This window comes from Xiphophorus hellerii, chromosome 5, assembly GCF_003331165.1.
Source record: "Xiphophorus hellerii strain 12219 chromosome 5, Xiphophorus_hellerii-4.1, whole genome shotgun sequence".
Lineage (NCBI taxonomy): Eukaryota > Metazoa > Chordata > Actinopteri > Cyprinodontiformes > Poeciliidae > Xiphophorus > Xiphophorus hellerii.
In genome coordinates, this window is record NC_045676.1 from 12,429,018 (window position 1) to 12,453,556 (window position 24,539).

Genomic DNA, 24,539 nt, shown 5'->3' on the forward strand with positions numbered 1-24,539 from the left:
TTCACTGGCCCAAATGTTCACATTTATTGTTCCATCTGGGACCTACTGTGGCTCAGACACCGCATCGCCTCATAGAAAGCGAAAGACATGGGAGGGACTGAATTTAGCTGTGCTTAACGATCAAGCTACACCAATTCACAGGCCACTTAGATCAATATTTCATTGCAGAGTGATCATTAAAGCATGAGAGTCTGAATGCCAAGTTCTGGATGAATAATCTCACTGCATCCCATTAGGTAGCGAAGCATTGTGGAAAACTTGAGACGGCAGGTTTGAAAAGAGAAACGAAGAAAAGATAAATGGCACGCCATGCGTTAGAAGAATGAAGCTGAGCGTCACAGAAATATCAGGTGTCATTAAAGGTTTGATCTTAGTAGTTTTTGGTAATACTGTACCCAAATATCTTTTTAATAGCTCTGTGCCTGTCGGCCTTCGCAGTAACTGACAGAACTATTTTCACTGGAAATCGCTTTTCTTTGAAAGCAGCAACTTTAATCACTCATTTATCACTCCAGCTTTGAAAATGACACCACTTATCATTTTTAGCATTAACATACTGAGACAAAACATGTGAAAACATCACACATCATTCCTGCTGTGTCACTCCTGAAAATGTCCCCTTTTTTTCCCCTCTCTCGTTCATATCCCGTAATGAACGGTGGCTCTAACTTAGCAAAGGAGCCCTAATGGAGGGTTCTGTGACACAGTCAGGGACCCATAATGGAGGGCTCACTAATGTGTTGGAAATTGAAAGATTAATAATTCAAAAGCAGCTGGTCATGAATCAGTTGGCCATTTTGCCGCCATCTTTCTCTGCAAGCAGCTGGGCCTGACCTCAGCGGAGGGCACTGTGGGACATTTTCTTCCCCCCCCCTCCTGCTTGCTGCGATTTATGAGTGAAAATGTTTTTGGATTGATGTGCGTTAGCATACAGCAGTATATATTTTGCCAGTGCAGCTAACCTCAGTGTCAGAAATTGCAGGGTGTGTCAGTATTTTCATGCAGGTTTTATGTTTGCGTGCAAATATTACGTGTCCGTTTGCGTGCCTTTGCTCTCCACTTTAACTTCAAGCTCCAGACTCTATAAATAGCCTTGTGAGGCCCACATCAGTAACTCAGTATTCAAATGAATTGAGTTGTGTCACATTTTAGCAGCTGCAGTATGTTGCGATGTCATATATCTGAGCCCTGAGGGGGAAGTAAAGGTTTATAAATCACAGGTACTCATCCCGTGCTGTCTCCCCCTCTGTGTGTGTGATGTATGTTTGAGATGTGTGTGTCATCTATTTTCCTCCAACCTGTAACACTTCTCTTACTTCTTTTATTTTCACCCACTTCCATTCTTTGTCCTCCCATATTTCCGCTGCTGTATGGCTACTTTGTGTCTTCTGTTCTCTCCCTTGTGATTGTGGCAGCAACTCTTTGCTAGACTGCAGCCATCTGGGACAGGGGTTGATTTGGTTTTGTTATTTACACTAGTAAAACAAACAGAATTTAAGCTCTAAAATTTACAATTAATTTTATTTGGGATGTACACTTAATAGCAAAATGTTGATGTTTACCAACTAAAAAAAAAGAGACTTTTATTTCTTTTTACAATATGCTTCTTCAAATTACTTGATTTCAATTACTTTATTAAATTTGGTAGGTTCTAACTGTTCTGTTGTATACTGACTTAAACTTTGGACACTAAAATTTAACTGGATTTGCAAAAGGTTGGAAAAATCTCTGAAAACCAACCTCTAAGTAAAAAAGCTAACCAACTTAGAAAGGATCAGTATGATTTGGAATGTTTTGTTCCCTAAATAATATGGACTTATTAAAACATATTTTAGTTATTATGGGTCTACTATAAAATTTGCTTTATAATATGATGTATTTATGGGTGAGACCAAAGCAATAATGGAGGAAGCTTTTAAAGTCCAAATATATTTTCTTGACACTTTATTTCCCACATAAATATAAAAGACTACTAAAGACTACATAGTCCATTATTCAATCAGAAAAGCCTGAATAAATAGATTCAGGCCAAAAATCATCTTCATTTGATTATGTATGGATGAAGTAACATAATGTTGGATTTTGGGAAGTTGCGGTAATGACATCAGTGTGTGAGAACACATTGTATTTCGTTCAATCAAGAGCTAAAAATTAAGAAAGTAGTAGTAAAGACAAAGCTATGCTGCATTTATGTATTTGTACAGTGTGCACATAGCAACACACATGTCCTTAAACATTGAGGTTAAATAGGCTGAACTGAAGGACACTTTAACTCAAAGAGACACTTTAGTAACACACATACAAAACAGATGACTTTGTAAAAAAATATTAAATAATAAAAAAAAAACATGAATGCCACACAGTATTTTTTTTCAGACTTTTGCACATGCAGAATTGGTTACAATAATTGGTGAACATGAGCTATTAATGTCAATATCATGAGTTCAAGCCCTGTTTTTTTTCCATCATTTTGTTTACGCTTGTTATCCTAGAAGAACAGGTCCTGGATATCTGCAACTCACTTCACTACCAAATATATCTACATTTTTGTTTAGACATTTTGATGTCTTTTCAGCCTTTAAAATTGTCACTCTGTATTGATAAACAGACTTGATTAAAATGTTAGTCATTTTATTACCTTCCAACATTTCTTTTTATGGCTTATGCATCTGTTTGCTGTTATGTTTCCCATGCATGATGTCTCTTTGTTTCTGCTTCCAGGTGCTGGCTCCGCCTGGATACATACTTTATTTGGAGCTTCATAGGACCTGCTACTCTCATTATCATGGTAAGATATAAAAACATACAAGCTTTAAATGGCACTGGGTTCACTTTGAGAGAGGCTGTGACGTACTGATGCAGGAGCCAAGGGCTACATTAAGGTGTTTGTTAATCCAACACAAGGTTTGCCTGAGCTCCTCAGCAGTGTTAGAGTAAGCAGAGGGAACTTTGTGTCAACTTAATAATTCCCATTCACGGATTAGCTCTCACAGAGGCACACATTCCTACAAGCTGGAAATCTCTGGAGGGGACACAGAGCACAAATCTCTGCACGTTACACAGATTATGATAATAACTCGGCAAAGTTAAGATGTTATTAGGCATTTACTTTTTCGTCTAGGAGATGTTTTTCTTCCTGACCCAGCTGTTTGACTGTAATGCCAGTTGAACATGAGCTGCCAGATAGTTCCCAGCTCTCCCATAGGAACAAAGCCGAATGAGTTTCAGCAGTCGGCAAGCTGTTATGAGAGGAGACATTCCACTTGAATAACTAAACAGAGACAGAAATAGAGTGAGGTGATCCAACACATTATTTGATATAAACAGAATGAAACAATGGGATACATGTCCAGTTGCCATTTTATTTTTTTATTTTTTGTCAGTTTAGAAATGTCAGACAGTGTCCCTCAGATCTAGTCAGAGCAGCAATAAGAGCAGAGCACGGATGAAAACGACACTATTATGAGCTGATCTGATTGGTGACAGCCTCTGAGACCCTGGCACAACGGTCCAGGCAGTCATCGTTAAAGCAGCCCATCTACACATTAGCGAGCCAATCGAAAACACAGCATCTACGAGAATTGTGCTTCTATTGTTACAGTGGTCATTAAGTGATGTAATGACTGCTGTATTATCCCTCAAGCTCCAGTTGCTGTATTTTGAGCACACAAAGGTGGGTTGATTGTGTTCTGAAATTGTGTTCCCCAAGCCAATTACAGCTGGAAGGAAAATGAAATGATGTGCGCTGTTTTGGAGTTGTAAGTTGCTCCTTTGACATTGCGTCTTTTAATTAGTCTCGTCGCTGCGGAGAATCTAACATGCATGCCTGCATTTCTGTGTTTTGCAGCTGAATGTAATCTTCCTCGGTATCGCCCTTTATAAGATGTTCCATCATACGGCCATCCTCAAGCCAGACTCCGGGTGTCTGGACAACATCAAGTAAGTTTTTCTGTTCGTACCAGTCTGCCTCTACACAGCAGGGCTTATGCTGAAAGCAGGGATGGATTATACAAGCTTGGATAAATTATGCTGAGAAAAGAGTTTGACATTTTGGGGAATAGACTTAGGGTGTGGTTGTTTGCTTGGCAAAGAGGTTTGATGCTGCTCTAATGTTTGGTTTCATTAGATTGGGGTTGGGTAATGAAAGGGTGGAAGTGTATGGTTTGTTTGGCACAGCTGAATGTGTAAGCAAATTATTACGTTTACGTCAGTTGAATTATCTTGCCCACACTAAAAAAGACAATGGAGCTCCAACTTAAAAAAAAAAAAGTATTAATTGGTCACAAGTAATTGAATTAAGTCACACTTACTTTATTTGCCTTTACACCTTAATAAACATAATAATTTAACGTAAGTAAAGTTAACTTGATTTCTTGTGACCACTTGGCACAAAATATTTAAGTTTGATCACTTGTTCTCTTTTTAGTGCATTAAAAAAGAGTATATATCAATAAAGTTGTATCTTTTTGTTTCACTAAAAAAAATAGGAACAAAAAAATAATTTGACAGCAGAATAACCTCGTTAGTTATTAACCTCATTAGAGATTACATTCTCTATCTTTACTTCAATTACAGATTTTTTTAAAAACTAAAAAGAAAAATGACTGTCAAGAACTTCAACTTGTCTGTTAAGGAACATTGTACATTTTTAAAAACCTGACTTCTTATTCATTTAATGCTAACTGTGTTAAACATCCTGTAGGACAGTAATATGTATACCGTTTTTGTCTCTGAAAATGTTAAACAACATTTTTTTTGCTTATTATAGCAAATGCTTTCTCCCACACACAGAAAGCATTTGCTTTTCACAATATTAATAATTCATAGTCTTTTGGCAGAAAGAAGAAACAAAAGTATTTAGAATGCTTACTTATTTTTTTATTTATCTGTGTATTTCTTAAAGAGAAATTGCAGTCAGCTGGATTCGGTATTGGCTGGAAAAAAAATGAAAATCAGTCCCTAACTTCCGACTGATGTTTTAAATCAAGTACAGTTCTTTTATTCTGGAAAATATTCACATAAAACCAAGTGTTACGTGAATATCTGTTTACATCTATGATGTAATGAAGCTCAGAGCCACCTAAGCTGTGTTTAACAAATATTTAACAGGGAGAATGTTATGCTATGTTTGACAGTTTACCTGTCTGAGTGGAGGACAAACACAATGTGCCATTTACCCTCAGGACCACCAGGCTGTGTCTGTCGCTTAGGTGAAGACTAATTAATGAAGTTACAAATGCTGCCACCTGCATAAATGCACAGCACTTTCAGTAGCAGTCAGTAACCCTACGAAGCTGTAGAAATTCAATAAAGTTAGAGGGCATACTCCAGATAAGAGCTCTAAGCAGCAAACGTTCCGATTTAGCTTTTGTTAACCGAGAGTTAAAATTAGATTGGTAACAAGTAACCGTCTACAAACATGTCCACATAAGTGCACTGGAGTTTTATGCTGCAGAAATTTATAAAAGTCTTGTGATTGCAAAACAAGCCACAATTCTCACCCTTCTACCACTATGCTTTACAGCTGGTATAAGTTGCTTCTGCAGACATCTTGTCTTTGATTTCTACACCAAATGTGGCTCTATAACTAATCATCCATTTGATCTCGACTGTCCAAACTGTCCAAATAATTTCCAATACAAGAAAACTGATTAACTCTTGATAGAATTAAACTTTATCACATTTTGTGGCAAAAAAGAATTAATTGTTTTTCTAAATGCTATACTAAATAGCTTCTGGCTAACTGTTGTGCATCTCAGGTCAATGTTTTGTGCCAAGTCTAAATGAAACATATTTCATATTTCCAAGAGTTTATTTTTCCTTTAAATTGCATAACTTATGTCAAGGGTTTTGTTCTACAGAGACTGAACCTGCCTGATATTCTGTAATTTCTTATTTCAAGTTCATACTTGAATGTAATTCAACCTCGTTTGATTTTCCCTGCCAATGAATTCTTTTATGAAATCTGTGTTATGTTAAACGCTTAGCAAAAAGTTATTGAAAACTATTTGCTTATCTCTGTGTGCAATAAAGGTATAATGTGATAAATGACTAAGAAAAGAAATCAATAAATTTAAATTTTATGCTTTTATTTTGTTTTGTGTTTTTCCATAGCCTGGTCTGTCTTAACATGGTGAAAGTTGTCTAAATTGTGTGAAATCATCTTTCCCTTCATTATGTCATATTTTTTATATATTATTTCAGTATTTATTATCCCCCTGTAATCAGCATCATAATTTCTGCTTTTTTATTTCTTCTTTTTACCTTCTATTTATTTTCTTCACTTTGTTTTCTTTGTCTCTTTAATCTCATGCCACCCTCAGTTATCTTTGTTGTGGATTGATTCTGGTAAGGCGTCTTTCTAGTGAGATATTTTGCTTGGTTCGCTTGTTTTTGTTTTATTTGTTTGAACAAACTACTCAAAATACCTTATAAACTTCATTTATTGACCACCTATGATTTATTAGGCTCTAGTATACAAACATTTGACTTGATCTGGTGAAATATGATGCCTAGCAAAAGTTTTCACATTTGTTCTTGGGATTTAATCTATCAGAGTTGTGCAAAAAAACAACAATTCTGACTTAATTACATGTAGTAAAAATATAAAAAGTGTTACAATCATTTGTATTCGGTCCCCTTTACCTGGATATCCCTAAATAGTATAACCAAGAGCTTTCAGAAGTCAACAGTAAACATCTGTTCTTTGATGGGTCAAAGGGTTTCTTAGAGAACAGTCTTGAACAACCATGAGGACTGCAAGATATTAGAAAGAACTTTAGAATAATATAGCTTGTGAGTTATAAAGTAACAGTTCACTAATCAATGATAATGTCTTTCTGCTTTGGGCGTATTGCAAACATTGACCCCAGATAGTCCGCAATCTAGCTAACTGATGTGAAAAAAAGAAAATAATTATTGCTTCCATCTCAACAAAACTGTCTTATTACAAAGGTTGCACATCTGCAGTTTTGACAACAAAATAACTTTGTTTTATTTTCTTAATTGAACTAGAATATCTGAATTCTCTGCTAAAATGTTTTCTGTTGAATTAGACAAGCATATCCACATACAAGTGTCCTAGGGAGTCTGAATCGGTGTTACTTCATTAATTCAGATTTATAAAGTGTTCAATCTGTTATGTGCAATACTAATATTGAACACAGCCAAATTGCAATAACAATTTGCAAAAGCAAGTTCAGGCCTGACAAATAGCATCATAAAGATCAACGGACTTAATAAACCAGTCAAGTTTTATACTTAGATGTTTAAGGCAGGATTATGTTGTAAAACTTTATTACAAGCTTTGAAAATTATGCTTAGCACTGTTGAATCTGAAGATGGAAAGACTATAAATCAGACAAGTAGCCAAAACTATTATAGGTGTAACACTGCATGAGCTGGCATTTATCCATAACTCAGTTGAGAGAATATGTTGACTAAAAACCTATTATCCGCAATCCACAAACATTTCCTTTAAAGAAAAGTGGTAGTAAGAAAATCATTGATAATTCAAAGCTGCAAATACTCCTAACTAAGATTTACCTAAAGCCATTTGGGAAATATAGAAGAAGGTCATCTGGTCACATGAAACCAAATGTAAACTTTTTGACATGCAAGCTGGTATGTAGAGGAACACAAATTATCTCGAAAACATTCACCCTACTGTGAAACAACAGTAGTGGCAGCATTAAACTGTGAGGTCTTTTTTTTTTTTTTTTTACAGCAGGGAGGCTGCTTACTGTTGATGGGAAGACGGATGGAACTAAACAGAGGAAAATCCGGAAATAAAATCTATTAGAGGCTCCAAAAAGTTGAGATGGATGTTAATCTTGAAGCAGGACAATGACCCTAAACATGCAGCCAGAGATATCATGCAATAGTTAAGATCAGTGCATATAAATAGATTAAAATATCCCAACCTAAATCAAACTGAAAATCTGTGGCAAGACAAAATAAAAATAAAAAATGATGTTCACATCCATCATTGGTTGATCTTATCTTTTTCCTTCCACTTCACAAGCATAATATACTACTTTGTCTTGTTCCATTTTACACCAGAGCCCAATAAAATACAGGGGAGTGAATATTTTTGCAAGGCAATGTGTTACAATGTTGGTATGTGAATTTGGGGCAACAGATATGAGAGAGAACCAGTAATTCAAGAGGGATTTGGAGGAAGAGGTGAAATGGTGGGATAAAAGAGAGAGACGAGTGCAGCCGTTATTGAAGAGGGTCATCAGGCGAGCTTTATTGGAGGTTCTGTCTCGCCTGAATGGTGCCACAGAGGGCAACATCGAATCAATCACCTCGGTCTCACTCACTTACTCTCCTCCTCTGTCTCCCTTCCTTCCTCATAGCTCTTCTAATATCTTCCTCCACATGTTGTCCCCCCACACTTCCACCCCCACCGCTTCCCTTTGCTTCTATCCCTCGCATTAGAGGTGATCACTGCCCAGTCAGCCAATCAAATTAACAGTCATCTTCTCGGCTGCGGCAGACCCAAAAGTTTGACCTTTGGAGGGAAATGTCATTTGTAATGGCTATAATGTCCCTCTACTTACTGCCCTGTGAAGCCAATCACATTCACACAGACACACACTTATGCAAGCACCTGCCTGGATGTGCCTCAGCATGACCACATTTCAATGACATTTGGCCTATGATTCATTCGTTTGTAGCCTTTATTTAAAATAAAAGTTTAGAGCCTTGAAAGCTCTTCTTTGGAAAGTGAATTACATCGAACAGTTAGAGTTCTGGACACCATTAAAAGTAGTATTCTTTAACCTTCTGACATGTGTTCAGACTGATGGAGTTGGGCTGCAACTCGCTGAAAGTACAGCGTAAAATACTTAGTGTTTTTGACAGCAGCAGTTGATGTAATCTGCCTTTTTACCCTCCTTCCCTCTCCTGAGATGATATCTAAACGAAGAAATCCACTCTGACTTGTAAGGGTATAACTCTTTTAAGTTAAACTCCCACTGTTCCTCCATCCCTCTCCCACAGTGTCACGGCTCTCTGTGACCCCACTCTGACCCCCTCTCTCCTGATCCCACATGCATCAGCCTCAGCTGACTGGTTTTTCTGATGCAGAGAGCAGGCAAAGTTTTGCCAGTCTGAATCTTAATCATGAGGAACACACTACAGCTGATGGAGTATTGCTCATTTTCAATTACTTCCCTTTCCTGTGCAGGTCCTGGGTGATCGGCGCCATCGCCCTGCTGTGTCTGTTGGGCCTGACCTGGGCGTTCGGCCTTATGTACATCAACGAGAGCACCGTGATTATGGCCTACCTTTTTACCATTTTTAACTCGCTGCAGGGCATGTTCATCTTCATCTTCCACTGCATCCTTCAGAAAAAGGTGAGTCGGCAGGAGGGGGAATGTTTGACATAAGTGAACATATAGCACAGTCGTGGCCAAAAGTTTTTTCTTGTTTTTTTTTACAAACTTTACTGCTTCAGTGTAGTGAGAATGTTCTATCAGATGTTTCTGTGCAGACATTCTATTGCAAATAGGAATAAGGCCAAATGCAGACCTCTTCAAGAAACTTGCAACACATTATATAGATTAATTACACACAAATGGATGCTTGAAAGTTTTGTTGCTGTAAATTATGATTATTTTCCACTTGCAGGTAATGAAAACATGACATTTAAAATTTTAATTTCACATCTGCCCATTAAAAAAAACATATTTAATTCAAAAATGTGGGCTTAATGAAAAGTGAAATGTTATTTTCAAAAGGCACCTTTTAATCTGACAAACTGACCTCGCTTATTGGAATTTATTGAATATGACTGTACAGAACTGGGTCCAGAGCAAAGAGACAAGATCAGATTTTAACAATGTTTTTTGGGGGGGTTTTTTTGCAAAACATATCCAGTTTAATTTTGTTTTTGTAAATAGAGTAAATGTCTGAAGTTTTCAAGAATCTGTTAATAGTATCAAATATTCCAGTTAAGGTTTGGCAGTTTGATTATTTTCATGTTTTCATGGCAATTTCATTTCAAGGTGATCCAAATGCCACTGAAAATTCTGTTTTCTGTTTTACAAGTTGAACTAAGTTTTCATTACTAAGCTGATATTGTGTTCTAACACAGCTAATGATACATGCAATCCTTTAAAATGAGAAAACATGTAAAATTGGCAGGACACCAGCACTGGAGAGCCCTGCCGCTGACTTGGACCTAAGAAGCAACTGGACAGTGCTTCGCAAAACAGAGAAGCACTTTTTTGCGAAGATTTTAATTGAGAAAGGAATATATTTTATTAAAAAGTAGCTTAGAAAAAAAGATTTAGAATGGATCCGTACCCAAAGATTCAGTGTGTTGATCCCTGAGCAACTTACTCACTTTTACCTTTTGACATGGTGCTTGGGAAACACACCACCAAACTGCTCCTGGATCACCGGTCAGCATTTCTCTATGGAGAAATGTTTCTGTGTTCCCTAACCTGGAAATGTAGGAAACATTTACATCAGCAGCTTAACACACAGAACAAATTAGTTTTTTCATGAACTTTCAAATTTGCAACTGAATTTTATATATATATATATTTATTTTTTTGTTGTTGTTTTTTTTTATAATGCTTTGATGTCCGAGCAGCAGTTGTAACAGTTGCACACTGATTTTACTTTGCTCAAATTAATTTCTATCTTTCCTTTTATCTTCAAAGGATAACCGCCTTTACACTTTCACTTTGAATGATGAAGTTACATGCAACTTCTAGACAGAGCTAAGACATCATGGCATAAAATTTTTATGTACATACACTATATATATATAAATATATATATGTGTGTGTGGGTGTGTGTGTGTGTGTGTACATGGGATATGGGATCAGCTATCCAGAGAGTTTGTCCTCAGAGCTGTGCTGAGGTTTTCTTTGGCCCCAGACCAACTCAGTTTCTCCCAAGATGCATGGAGCAACTCGGCACGCAGCTGTTCAAACAGAGCATGTGGCAAGACACGTCTGCCAGTCCAACAAGCTTGTTAAAAATCAATTACGGCTTTATTTGTTCTAACTTGATTGGGATCTAAGTGCAGATGCTCTGTGTGTACAAATGCATCAAACGGCTCTCCAAGGAAAGTCTCCTTTTCGGTTGGATTTGTGGCTTTTTTTAGGGTTAGTGTTAGCAGAGAAAAGTTTATGAATTTAATCTTTTAATGTCTGCTTTTTATGGGTTGAATGTTTACTCAGGGAATATGAGTAAAAGAAGTGTCTTTTACCCTACTTTGTCAGAAGAAAAAAAAATGTCCTCAATATAATTAAGGGTGAGGTAGCATACTTTAGTCAGTTTAAATTTTTCTTTTTCACTTTACTGAATCCGTAATTCATTTGTGCTTAGGTGCGCAAAGAGTATGGCAAATGTCTGCGTACTCACTGCTGCAGCGGCAAGAGCGTGGAGACGTCCATCTCCTCCTCCAGTAAGACCACCACCTCACGGACCCCAGGCCGCTACTCTACAGGCTCACAGGTGAGCTTACCTGCCTGCACACCTGGACGCTACAGCACAGCAGACTCGCAGGTGAGGCGGGAGCGCGCCATGAGGGGTTTGGGTCCATCATTTTTCACTTTCAAATTGTCAAAAAAATGTCACTGCACAGAGCTCTGCAAGACTATTGATACCGCCTAAACTTTCTCACATTTCATGACATTTCATACACAAACTTCAATTTATTTTAATGCTATTTTATGTGACAGACTAGGACAAAAGAGTGCAGAATTGCAAAGTGGAAGATTTTATTTTCTTTCTCCCCAAAGTTAACACTTTTTACAACCAGATTGCTGGCTCTACCGGAATTGAAAACTGGTTTTTATATGTGGCGACCGACAGCTTTGCCTCCAGGAATACCTTGATTTAGCACCACTTCCCATCAGTATCCCCACCACATGGTGCTGCCACCACCATGTGTCTTGGTTGGAATGTTGTGTTCAGGGTATTATTTGTCCTTATAATGTTCTTTTGATGTGTTCTTGCCATGTTTCAATCAAGGCCAGATTTTTTAAGTGTATGGAGAAAAATACTGGCAGCAGATTTTCCCTCCTGAACTGTGGATCTGAGCAGATCCTACAGACTTAACTTGGGTCTCTTTGCTGCTTCTCTGATTTCTGTTTTCCTTGTGGAACCTGGCAGTTTAGGTGGACAGCCATGTCTTTGTCCTTTATGTGAATTTGTGCCACATGCTTTTATTGATGATGGATTAAATGGTCCTCTGAGATAGCCAAAAATTGAGATATTGTTTTATAACCTGGCCTACTTTAAATTGTCCACAGTGTTATGTTTGGTTTGAATGTTGTGTTCCTTGGGCTTTATTATTCTGTTTGTTCACTGATGTTGCAAGAAAAGCTTTCAAGGCCTTCACGGGATTTATGCAGAGGTTACTTAATACACATGTGGATCTTATTAGGCAATTTAGGAAAACAATTAGTTGCAGTGGATTTTTATCTTGGGCTATCAGACAACAAGGACCTAAATTCAAATGTTCACTATACTTTTGCTATTTCTAAATTTTCTTTTTTTACTTAGCATTTTCCTTCCACTATACCAATTATGCACTACTTTGGGTTCTTGTGCCATTTGTTGTGGTAAAGTCATAAAATCAGGAGATCTTACAAGATCTGTGAATAGTTTTGCCAAACACTGTGCATCTTAATGTAATTAGTTCTAACAGCTGATTTTGATTGGCAATTTTCTTTTAGTATGAAAGTGAGGTAACCCAAACCCCGCCCAACATGGACATTGTTGCTGACATTCAGGTTTACAGAGTGAAAACAAGACTGATGCATGACTTTTTGTCCCTTTCTCGTTGGTTTTTGCTTTGTCTTTTTTCTTTACTGCCTCTCCTGCCCTTGTTTTGCACATCATATTCCACTTTTCTCACCCGATTTCTTCCCCTTTCTGTCATCCTTTCTTTCCTCCCTTCACTCGGCCCTGTCCCCCTCACTCGCTCACTCCCTCTGTCACAATTGCGTTTTGCTTTTTCGTTCTTGCCTTTGCCCCGTGCCCCACCATCCTCACTCCTGTTCCCCAACACTTTCTCTCTCCCTTCGTTTCTCCCACGTGTAGAGCCGCATCAGACGGATGTGGAACGACACTGTGAGGAAACAGGAGTCCTCCTTCATCACTGGAGACATCAACAGCTCCGCCACGCTCAACAGAGGTAACCACGGGATACCTACCATTTGCTTCCACATCACTGTCACTACATCTACTTTACTAATAGCAGGAGGGTTGGAGGCTGCATAGGCTGTCATTTAGCAAAGTGGTGGGAGTCCAAACTTCTGATTATTGTATCCTTGAAGCAAAGATGATGAAGAGAATAAGGTGTAAATATCACTTCCTGTTTTTAATGCAGCTTCTGTGGGTGGTTTGCAGGAAAAAAAGAAAAAGGGGCAGCCTCCTGTCAAAAATAGAACACCGGCCAATTTGCAACACTTTAGAGTGGCAAGCTAGTACTGCAGGGGGGTATCTGCATTGAAAATGAAGATGTGTGGTAAAGCAATATTGAAAAAAAAAGTTTGTGTGTATTTCTTAGCGTGGTGGAACTCTATTGCTATTACTTGTCTCTTGATAACTAAATGTTCAGTGCCCTACAGAAGTCTAATTTCTGAATTAATGTGATAGACCAACACAAAGTAATGTATAATTGTGAAGTACAGGATTATACATATACAGGGGGGAGGAGAAGGGCAGGTAACAAATAAAAACTCACAAAAAGGAGCATGCATTTGTTTTCATCTCCTCTGAGCCAACACTTTGAAGGAGTGCAATTATAGCTGCAAGTCTGTTTAAGGTTTAAGGAAACACTGCAAGGTGTTTCTCTACCTTCTCCCTGTGTATTTGTCACCTCAGATTCCAGTAAAAAAAATGAGCAGGATTACTATTGCAACAACACATCATCAGTAGGGTAAAACTAACCTGTCTCACGACGGTCTAAACCCAGCTCACGTCCCCTATTAGTGGGTGAACAATCCAACGCTTGGTGAATTCTGCTTCACAATGATAGGAAGAGCCGACATCGAAGGATCAAAAAGTCCTGAACACCAATTCTCACATCTTGCCACAAATTCTAATTCGCATTTAGGTTCTGGACTTTTTGCTCTAATGCATATTTATGCTAATCTAATTGAAGTTGTGTTCATGTATTTGTAGAGTTGCAGGTGTGCCAAACATTTTCCTTTTTTGATGATGGGAATTGATTAGGTGACTTCTGTGGATAAACCCTTGCACTAGATTTTATTTGGGGGTATTGGAGTAAGAAGCATAGAAAATAAAAGTTTGCCTCCATTTTTAAATTTTTATTTGCAAGAAAGTTTCATTTGTAAAAGAAAAATGTATTTACATTACTCTGTGTTGGTCTGTGAAATGTTCAGCGTCTAAAGACCTTATTACGTAGTTTACACTGCAATATGCAAATGAATAATTACAGTACACTTAGGTAAATCCAGTTATTTAGATAAGCTGATTGTATTCAATTAGGAGTAGTATAATTAGAAAGCTTTTCAACAAAGGTTTAGCTCATGCAGTTGAAAATATCACTGACATTTTCAAAGCTGTCTGTTTCCTTCACTCCAGACTAGGACACTATAATGGACCATAGTAGCAAAATCCATAAGCACAACCAGCTTAGGGCTAGTGTAATGAGGCCGTAGACACCTAAATGGCCAGACAGTCTGACACGCACACACTCACACCAAACACACTCTGCCATTTGTTAGTCTCCAAGTTGAGGGGTGGCCCTCGCTTTCTTCAGGCCACTAATAAGCTGTTAGCATGACAGATGGATACTAAAGCAGGCACGGTGCGTGTCAGCACTTGAATTATCACGCACTTAGTGAGGCTGGGCTTAGGAAACTCACACCTCCTTTCTGCTCTCACTCTTTTAAAGTGCGGTGGACGGAGCTGCTCAGCCAGAACATTTCCAAATGACTAGAAAGGGTGACACAATGAGCGAAGGTGGAATCACATTCAATTATTTCAGTTCGTCGAAATTTGCGGCTGCATGATGCGAGAACTCGCTTGGTTGTTAAATTTTAATACTCGCTTTATCTGATAACACTCAGACAACAGCATTACCAAAAGAAAGAAGTAGTTCTTAATAACAGCATAATTATTCCCGGGAGATGTGTGAATTTTTCCAATCAAATATGTTTGAGTAATGACAACGGTTGCTGATAAAGACAGAATAAATCCAGGCAAAGACAATTGCATCACCGAAGTAACGTGTAAATTGACAAATAATGTGCGGCCGCACGCCAGATAGATTATTGCATAGAAAGAGACAGCAGAAAGGAAAATTATTTTTTTTATCCCGCCTGTGTTGCTGAAGTCACTCAAAGTCTCTTCTGTAAACTGTCTTGAAAAAGTCTGAATCAAGATTTTTCAAACTAGGAAATTCTTTTTGACAGTTTTTGAACCGGTCATCTGTGACAGCTGTAAGTCCAGGCTGTATGGATGATTTTCTACATGGTTCATTTCAGCAGGAAATGCATACAGAGCTAATTTATGTTACATATTATAGGGATAATTTAGCTTGTTCACTGACAAATACCTGATACAAACCTCCAAACGTCAAATACAGCATGTTCCATAACAGACAGATATTTAAGGCTTATAAAGTAAATTAGAAACTTTGCTGCACTCCTTTGTGCCTTTCTGTCATTTTCAGGACAGGATCATTTTGATTCCACACTATAAAAAAAAACTACAAGTCAGTAGGATTTGATGGCCTTTTTGACACAGAGAGTTGAACTTCTTGCATGTTGTTGGTCATCTTACTTTACTTTTAGCATAAGTTTTATTGAAATATTGAAGCAGGAAATTTTCCGTTGGGACATCTCTACTTTAACCATTGATTTTACTTTTTTCCTCTGTTTTTAGATCAGGATTTACTCATTACAATTTCACACAAAGATTCTACATTACCATAGGGGTAAAAATATTATTGTATTGTGTTGACAAAAATAAGCTGTTTGAAAAAAGTTAGGTAAAAGAGACGGTTTTTAAAGCTCTACCATGCCAAAAAAACAATTTGTTCCAATGAAATACTGATCAAAGCAGAGTAGCCCTATGGGTTAAAGTTAGCTATGGCATAGTATGCTACACTTAAGATAAAAAAGTTTACATTTCTTTGATCCTGTATTCAGTTACAGCAAAAACCCAGCCAACCTCCACCTTCAACAGTCACAGATCTTAAGAAACACAAGCTGAGGAACAAGAATATTAAAATCTCTGGGATGTTTGCAGCAGATTAAATCCAAACAACCACAGCACTCTCTAATACAAACACTGCTGAGAGAAATATTCTTCTATCATGCCAGAGATTTATATAAAAATCATTTAGATGTTTTAGTGTCTCTGTTAGCCGTAAGACAAATACTCACTTACGAGTTGAGCTTCCGAGCCAGTTGTTGTTCAGTATAAAAAGAAATTGATACGGCCTGTCAAGATCATTTGTATTCTATGTTATTTTTTATAAATGTAGTGTCTTAATGTATACATGATTTGTCTTGCAGCAGAGGGAGAAAAATAGCACATTTTTTGTGACCCTTTTGTCCATTAGCTATGGTGTATTTATGCGTCTCTGCTGAAGCGTGTTGAACTGCAGCACAGCCTGCTCTGAGCTCTGCCACGCTCTCGTTGTCTCTCTGCCTCCCATCCCCTCTCCTCACTCAGCCTGTACGCATCGGCTGCAAGAATGACTTGTCAAGCTTTTTCTCAGCTTTCTCTCTAAACAGTGTTTGCTTGTTTGATTCACGTGTCCTCTTCTCTCCCTCTTTCTTCCAAACACACACTCGCTCTCCATCTCACTCTCCCTTCTTTTTTCTCTCCTCTTCTTCTTGCTCACTTCCACTCTGCAACGGCTACACGCTCTGTCCTTTAACCTCTGTCTTCCACTCTTCTTCGTTTTTTTACTCGACTGCTTTTCTCTCTTTTTTTTCTCTCTTGACTTGGCTGTTGCTTTTCTTCTCTCCTCCTTTTTCTCTTGCCTTGGCTGTTGCTCTTCCTCTCTCTTTCTCTATCTGCCTGTACCAGGAGCCATGGCTAATCATCTTATAACTAATGCTCTCCTTCGTCCCCATGGTACTAACAATCCTTATAACACTCTCCTGGGGGACTCGGCAGTCTATAACAACCCAGCCGTGGGCATGTACAACACCCAAGGTGTGGCCTAATGTTCCTATTATGAATGTTCAACTTTTAAAAGTTCTTTTACAGTTTTTTTTTATCCTTTTTTCTTTTTTTTTTTTGCATGGCTATTTTATTTAAAAGCATTTAAGCACCTGACTTATGGTTTTGACATGAGCTGATGAATGGCACTGTAACTTACTTGCATGGATACTGTGTCATTGTGATTGTGTGACTTCACCAATGTAGTTGCAGACTGACATTATCTTGTAGAAGCTGCTAAAGGTCTTAAAGAGGGACACCAAGATTGGTTGTGTGATGTAGAATAATTGAAAATGCGTCCAGTTGGCTGTAAATGAGAAGGTCCAAGAGCAAATCCTCCCCAAGTAAAATAACAACGCAAGATTTTCTGGATTCTTTGCTTTTGTGTGAGACGGTTGTTTATCATTTTCTTTCTCTCAGCCAAACTGCAGTACTGTTAGGAAGGTTTGCCCATGACAAGCTTTTTTGTTGCATCTAAATGTTTCAGATCTTCAAACATATTTTAATATCAGACAAAAATAACAAAGAAAAACAGAAAGCAGTTTCCAAAAGATGATTAATTTTGTCAGGTGGAAAGAATTATCTAAATCAATCTGGCTCTTTGTGAAAATGCAGTTTCTTCCTTTATTAAATGATTTTTTTTAAATGATTTTATTTTAACACAAACAAAAGCAATCTCAGAATATAAAGTAGGCTAAGAACACAACACCACAAATTATGAGACATTTTTGTCTGAGCTGCATCATTTAAAATTATGTTCAAAGTAGTTGGCATACAAAATAAAATTAATATTTAAAAAATACAAAAAATAATTTATGCGCTTAATAAAAAAACAAACATCATAAATATCCTACAAGTCTGGAACAGATTACAAAGACGTTTCTAAATCTTTAGCACTCCAGTGAACCGTAGCAACAGCCATATTTTTCTGTTGAAAATAGCACAAGCGTGCAAAACTCTTCACTGAGTGGCCGGTCACCCAAACTTACTTCAAGAGCGTATCAACGACTCATCCAAGAGTTCCTGCAAAAACAGAACACAATATTAGGCACTGCAGGCCTTTCATTCATCATGAAGATAGATACTAGTTCAGAGTGACATGATCTCTATCAACTATGTTTTAAATGTCTCCATTGTGACTGAATGAAAACGATTCCATAAAGAAGAGTTGGCCAAAATTCCCCCGCAGTGATGTAAAAGACGCATTGGCAGCTCTGGCAGAATGCATTACAGCTGTTGCTGCCACCTCTGGTGACAGTAGCGGAAATTAGTTTTAGATGGTAATTACTGTCACGTAGAGCCAGATTGATTTACATAGCTTTTTAATGTAGTCAGAGACCAAACAACTCCTGACGGTGCACGTTTGCCAGCAAGTAGCACTTCCTGCTATAATCTAATGTTTTGTAATTGTTCTGCTGTTGTGGTTTTGGAATCAGACTGTTGGAACTTTTTGGAGCCTAAAAAAGCAAGAAAGATCTACTGTGGTTAAAACAATAGTAGCAACATCAACATCTCTCACACAAACGTAATGAGTAAAAATGTGTCTCAAAACCAGAGGATGAGATCTGGGTGTTCTGGATAGTAATATATTCACTCTTGAATTGGCCCTGCTTTAATAAGCAATTAGCTTTAACTCTGAGGCTCAAAACTAAGATGACTCTGACCTTTATCCTCTGCAGATAAGAGACACAGAACTCAATTATAAGTTAATGGAAGATAAAAAAAGAAATATCACTTTGTATATCCTGATGTATCCTCGATTTTGTGTGCATGTTTCGTTATTGCAGCTTTTTGCTTTGAATGTTGCTTTGCATGCTTTATGTCAAGCTCATGTACATTTATGCAATTGTTTCAGTTTTAATTGTATTTTTTGTGATGTTTTTTTTAATGTTTTTATCTGTGTGAACAATGGTTAACCTTTGTGAAAAGCAGCCGGTCAAATATTAGGGAATACTACAGAATTGACAAACAAACATCTCATTTTGAACTATTGCTCTTGTTAAATTGACTCACACATTTGTTTCTTTTCTCTCTTTCCCCTCATGCTGTCCATTAGCACCTTACCGAGACACAAGTACGTTATGAACTACTTCTGAACTCTTAAGCAGTAACTTTCTTTATTCCCTTTTGATGCTTTTAGAGCTTCTTAAGAAAACATTATGTACATAATTCTACACAATGCTTCTACATCATTTCATACTCAGGTCATTTGGATTATTTTCATACAAATCAAAAGGAAGCCTATTTATCTTTGAAAATGCAATTTGTTTAAAATATGCATTTAATGCATACATTTATTTCAGCATTGTTACTGAGATGCATTACATTGGAAGTATATTTAGCATTTTTTCCATTAAATATACAGGAAAACATTTTTGGATATTGCAGTAAAGCTCTAACTTTTTAATTTGTTTCACATGAAGAGCTCACTTTAACTGCTAAAATGACTTGTGAAGCTTCTCAGACATGAATACATGAATACTTGAAGCATTCAAGCGATTGGGGTTCTTTTGTCAGTTTATTTATGAATTCTAACACGTTTTTTTCTTCATTCTTTGCTCCTCAGAGGGCATCCTGAACAATGCCAGAGACGCAAGTGTTATGGATACGCTCCCTCTTAATGGTAACCATCCCAACAACTTCAGCATGGCCAGCAGCGAGTACTTGAGCGACTGCGTTCAGATCCTGGATCGAAGCGGCGGGTACGGCACCCACAGCAACCACAAGGAGACAACCCTGGAGAAGAAGATCCTCAAGGAGCTGACATCCAACTACATTCCCCCTTATCTCAACAACCATGAGAGAGCCACCACTGAGCGCAGTCACAACCTGATGAACAAGCTGGTCAACAGCAGTATGGCCAACGGAGGTAACTGGTGTCATTTTTTCCAGTTGTGAGGGACCCACTGCTTTAGGTTTTGCTCTCCTCAGAGCCTAGAAGCTTCTGCAACCAGCAACACAACATTTATACAATCTTTCTCCTGTCCAACACTATGCAAAAACACAAATGTTTGAAGCAAACCTAGAAATCCCACTCTCAGTTACAGGCTTATAGAAAAAGGAAATACTATGTAACATTAACTATTTCAAAATTAGCTGTAGTTCGGAGAAGCTTCAGTTTCTCTGTCTTCACCATGTATGAATCTCCTTTATTTATTGGTAAGATTTTTTTAACTGTCTCTAGATATCTGAAGGAGTTGTATATCCTAACATTGCACAGCTCTAAGCAACCTTCATTTTATGCAACACATCAAGCGTTAACTTTGATGTGTTGTACCTAGCAACTGAAATAATTGCAAAATAGTAAATGGTTACAGTGAGGAAAATAAGTATTTGAACACCCTGCAACTTTGCAACTTCTCTCACTCATGGAGGCTTCTGAATTTTTCATCTTAGATGCATGTCTACCTAATACATAATCTAGATGTACATGCACCTAGATAGTGCATGATCTAAAAAAAATATGGAAGTCTCAATGTATGTTTTTTTATTAATTTATTTGCTTTATTTAATTTAAATGCTGTGGTTTCACTGAAAACCAGCTCTGTGTAATCAGAAGAGGAGATTACATTGCAGGAATATGTGGCAATGGTTGTAAGTCTAAAAGATATTTATTTCAAAGAGGAAATTATTGAGCCATCTCTTAACAGTGTAGAGCTAAAATCATAAGAATGCCAGCAGCATAAATTGTTTCTGTAATTTCATTATATCTTCCTATAATAGGTTGACTTTTAGTAGATTTTAAAAGTTTGTTTTTTTCCTGTTCTTTCAGGGAGCATGGCTGGGGGAAGCAGCAGCTCCAGCAGTGGAGTGAGTGGCTGTGTGGGCAGCAGTAAAGAGGACAACAGTCCTATAGTGCTGGACAACCCCGCCGCCTTCCCCCATGAGGAGAACCTGGGTTTGGAGATCATCCGAGAGGAGTCCAACGCACCCCTCCTGCCGCCACGGCCCCCCCCACCGGACAGCCACCCGCCTCCTCCACCTCCTCCTCACAGCTTCTCCCGGCAGCGGCGCATTGCCCAGGAGCCCAGTGAGAGCTTCTTCCCCCTGCTGACCAATGAGCACACCGACGAGCACACGCATTCGCCAAACCACAGAGACTCGCTCTACACGAGCATGCCGGTTTTGACAGACCTCCCCGACGGGCAGATGAACGGGCTGACGGATGGAGAGGAGGACAGCTCTGGGGAGCTCCAGCCCTGTAAGAGTGCCACGGCTCCAGAACTGGATGATGTATACTATAAGAGCATGCCCAACTTGGGCTCCAGGAATCACCTTCACGAGCTGCAGAACTACTACCACATGGGCCGCGGGGGAAGCGATGGATATATGGTGTCTGGGAGCAAGGAGGAGTCTGATTCATCTCCAGAGGAGCCACCAGTGGACCCTTCTCATCTGGTCACCAGTCTATAGAGCCAGCTGAGTCCTTTATCCCTCCTAAACCCAGTTTGACTCTTTCAAAGTTCAAGTGATATCATTCTGTGTTGCTGACTGATAGACAGAGCTGACCTAACCCTGGATTCATACACTGTGCGACACAACAATTGTTTCTGACAATGTGGCTGAGAAATCACTGGTCAAAAAAACTGGTCAAATCAGAAAACGTGTTGTCATAAATGGTGCGAACTGAAAAGGGCGAGTCCCAAAGACAATCTGCGAGCATCAAGCAGGAATGGAAAGTTCAACTCAGAACAGGGAGGGGTTCTGCAATTATGTATCTGTGACTTTTAATTTGGAAACTTGGACTGATTGTAGCCCTGCAAGATCCCCCCGGTATGGACCTCTAGCAGATCCTAGCAAATAGTTTCCACTGACACCTCTACGTTGGCACAAGCCCTGGTTATTGGAGCTGCGTGTCTGTCTGTGTGTCTGTCTCTCTGTCAAAACTCTTATTCCAAGAGGGTAGAGTAGGACCTTCACTGATAAACTTTCCCCAAAGAGGCGTCACAATCCTGCCAGTCGAGTGAAGGATGTATTATATATACCCTCACTAATGATCGTCCACAACAAAACCCATATCATTCTGGCAGTTCAACTGCATCCATATCATAACGATATTCCAAACTCTCTTCAAATCTGCTAAAACTGGAGTTGCGTATGGGCTGGTGTAACATTCCTGCAAGCTGTAGTGGCTACAGAAAACAAAGACAGAATATAATATTACAAATGAATGAACAAGGGGGGGGGGGGGGGAATAGGGTTTCATCGACTCTTCGCTCTTCTGTAAAGGTTTTTCATCATCAGAAGGATTGTGAGAAACCAGAAGCTGTTTATGTATTGTACAGAATAAAATAAAAGATACAAATGTTGCAAGTCTTTTATTTTTGGATTTTACGTTGCAAACTTTGTGTCTCTGGGACTGTTCCTAAGTGTCACAATGAAATATATTCTGGTCACGGACTGACCTCAGAAGGAGCAAGGAACAATCTTTTCGTGTCATTCTTTCGTAAATACGACAAAGCACTCCTCAATTAATATGCATTTACCCTACGCACACGACATTCTGTTTTTTTTTTTTTATAGCAACGGCACTGTCACATTTTGCAAATCAGTTTTTACTGTATGCTTTACCACTGTGTAGATGTAAAACTGGATGGAGACAATGAAGTGATAACGGAGTAGGTACCTTTCGGGGAACTGCGATGCTGGTGGAGGAGCTTGGATTAGAAGTATAAAGATGGACCAACAGACTGCAATAGGACGCTTTATGAAATATGTAATTTCTATTGCCAAGTTTTTTAACTGACATACATTGTTGCCCTGTTTAAAATAGATAAAAGCTGTTATTGTCTGAGCTATCATAAAAGCAGGTGAGGTGCCACGATTCCAACTGGAACATGCACACGACAGCTCCTTCCAAAATCCCAGAAAGCCGATGTTTACTAATTAAAAGGGGGAGGGGAAATCATATGTGTATGAAGTGTAGCTTGCACATGTGTCCCACAAACCCCCTTCATTTCTGCCCCAGAAGAGAAATTATTTATTTATCTGTTCATTGGTATAAAGAAGGCTAAACAAGCTCAGAGGGAAGGAGGCTGGCTTCAGGGAAGAAAGGATTTAATGCGGCACTGGGTTTGTTTTTTTGGTTGTTTGTTTCTTTTTAAGTTATTACGATCATAATTATTATTACAATATTACTGATAATTATTTATTCTTTTTGTATGGGTTCCAAGTTGAATGATCTCATAACTAATATTTGTTGTAACAGTGAAAGTTGTTTGCCAACAAATAAATTACTGACATAGCTTTGAGTTTCCGTGTCTTGGGTCCTTTTATGTCTTTTGTTTATTTAGAACTTAATGTCATATATTAAAGAAATCCATCAGTGTTTTTTTTTCATGACCATCATGAGTCAAAGCTGTAAGTATTTTGCAGTGTGCTTTTTAAATATATTGCTACCCACTTCCAGCTTGTAGCATATATAAACAGCCTATATACGCTGACTGGCCAAAAAAAAGTCGCCACCTGGATTTAACTAAGCAAATAGGTACAAGCCTCCTATTGGATAAGTACTGCATAGGCGATTATCTTTCAGCTGGCAACAAGTTATTTAACCCCAGCTGATGCAATGAGTAACTCCTCATTTCTTAAAAAACCATGGCAAAAGACACATCCTGTGGTCGTGGAAAAGACGTTAGTCTGTTTAAGAAGGGTCAAATCATTGGCATGCATCAAGCAGAGAAAACATCTAAGGAGATTGCAGAAACTACTAGAATTGGGTTAAGAACTGTCCAACGCATCATTAAAAACTGGAAGGATGGTGGGGAACCATCGTCTTCCAGGAAGAAATGTGGTCGGAAAAAAATCCTGAATGATCGTGATCGGCGATTACTTAAACGTTTGGTCAAATCAAATCGAAGAAAAACAACAGCAGAACTCAGGAGTATGTTTAATTGTGAACGCAAAAGCATTTCCACACGCACAATGCGAAGGGAACTCAAGGGGTTGGGATTGAACAGCTGTGTAGCCGTAAGAAAACCTCTAATCAGTAAGGCTAACCAGAAAAAAAGGCTTCAGTTTGCTAGGGAGCATAAAGATTGGACTCTGGAGGAATGGAAGAGGGTCATGTGGTCTGATGAGTCCAGATTTACCCTGTTCCAGAGTGATGGGTGCATCAGGGTAAGAAGAGAGGCAGGTGAAGTGATGCACCCATCATGCCTAGTGCCTACTGTACAAGCCTGTGGGGGCAGTGCTATGATCTGGGGTTGCTGCAGTTGGTCAGGTCTAGGTTCAGCAACATTGTGTGCCCAAAGAATGAGGTCAGCTGACTACCTGAATATACTGAATGACCAGGTTATTCCATCAATGGATTTTGTCTTCCCAAATGGAACGGGCATATTCCAAGATGACAATGCCAGGATTCA

General features: G+C 38.5%; 1 protein-coding gene across 12 annotated transcripts in view; it reads left to right on the forward strand.

Annotated features, from left to right (window-relative positions):
* The window catches only part of adgrl3.1 (adhesion G protein-coupled receptor L3.1), a 166,078-nt gene extending 142,652 nt beyond the window's left edge, over positions 1-23,426 (forward strand). For 3 of the 12 annotated variants that reach the window (XM_032562033.1, XM_032562035.1, XM_032562036.1), the window contains 9 exons: positions 2,722-2,788; positions 3,848-3,939; positions 9,194-9,362; positions 11,350-11,529; positions 13,072-13,165; positions 17,041-17,169; positions 19,232-19,249; positions 19,742-20,044; positions 20,948-23,426. In XM_032562033.1, coding sequence (XP_032417924.1) covers positions 2,722-2,788; positions 3,848-3,939; positions 9,194-9,362; positions 11,350-11,529; positions 13,072-13,165; positions 17,041-17,169; positions 19,232-19,249; positions 19,742-20,044; positions 20,948-21,588 — 1,693 coding nt within the window. In that variant the 3' untranslated portion in view covers positions 21,589-23,426. The remainder of the gene's footprint in view (positions 1-2,721; positions 2,789-3,847; positions 3,940-9,193; positions 9,363-11,349; positions 11,530-13,071; positions 13,166-17,040; positions 17,170-19,231; positions 19,250-19,741; positions 20,045-20,947) is intronic. The other 9 variants (XM_032562044.1, XM_032562043.1, XM_032562038.1 and 6 more) reach the window with 8 other exon arrangements.
* Positions 23,427-24,539: the final 1,113 nt, after the last annotated feature.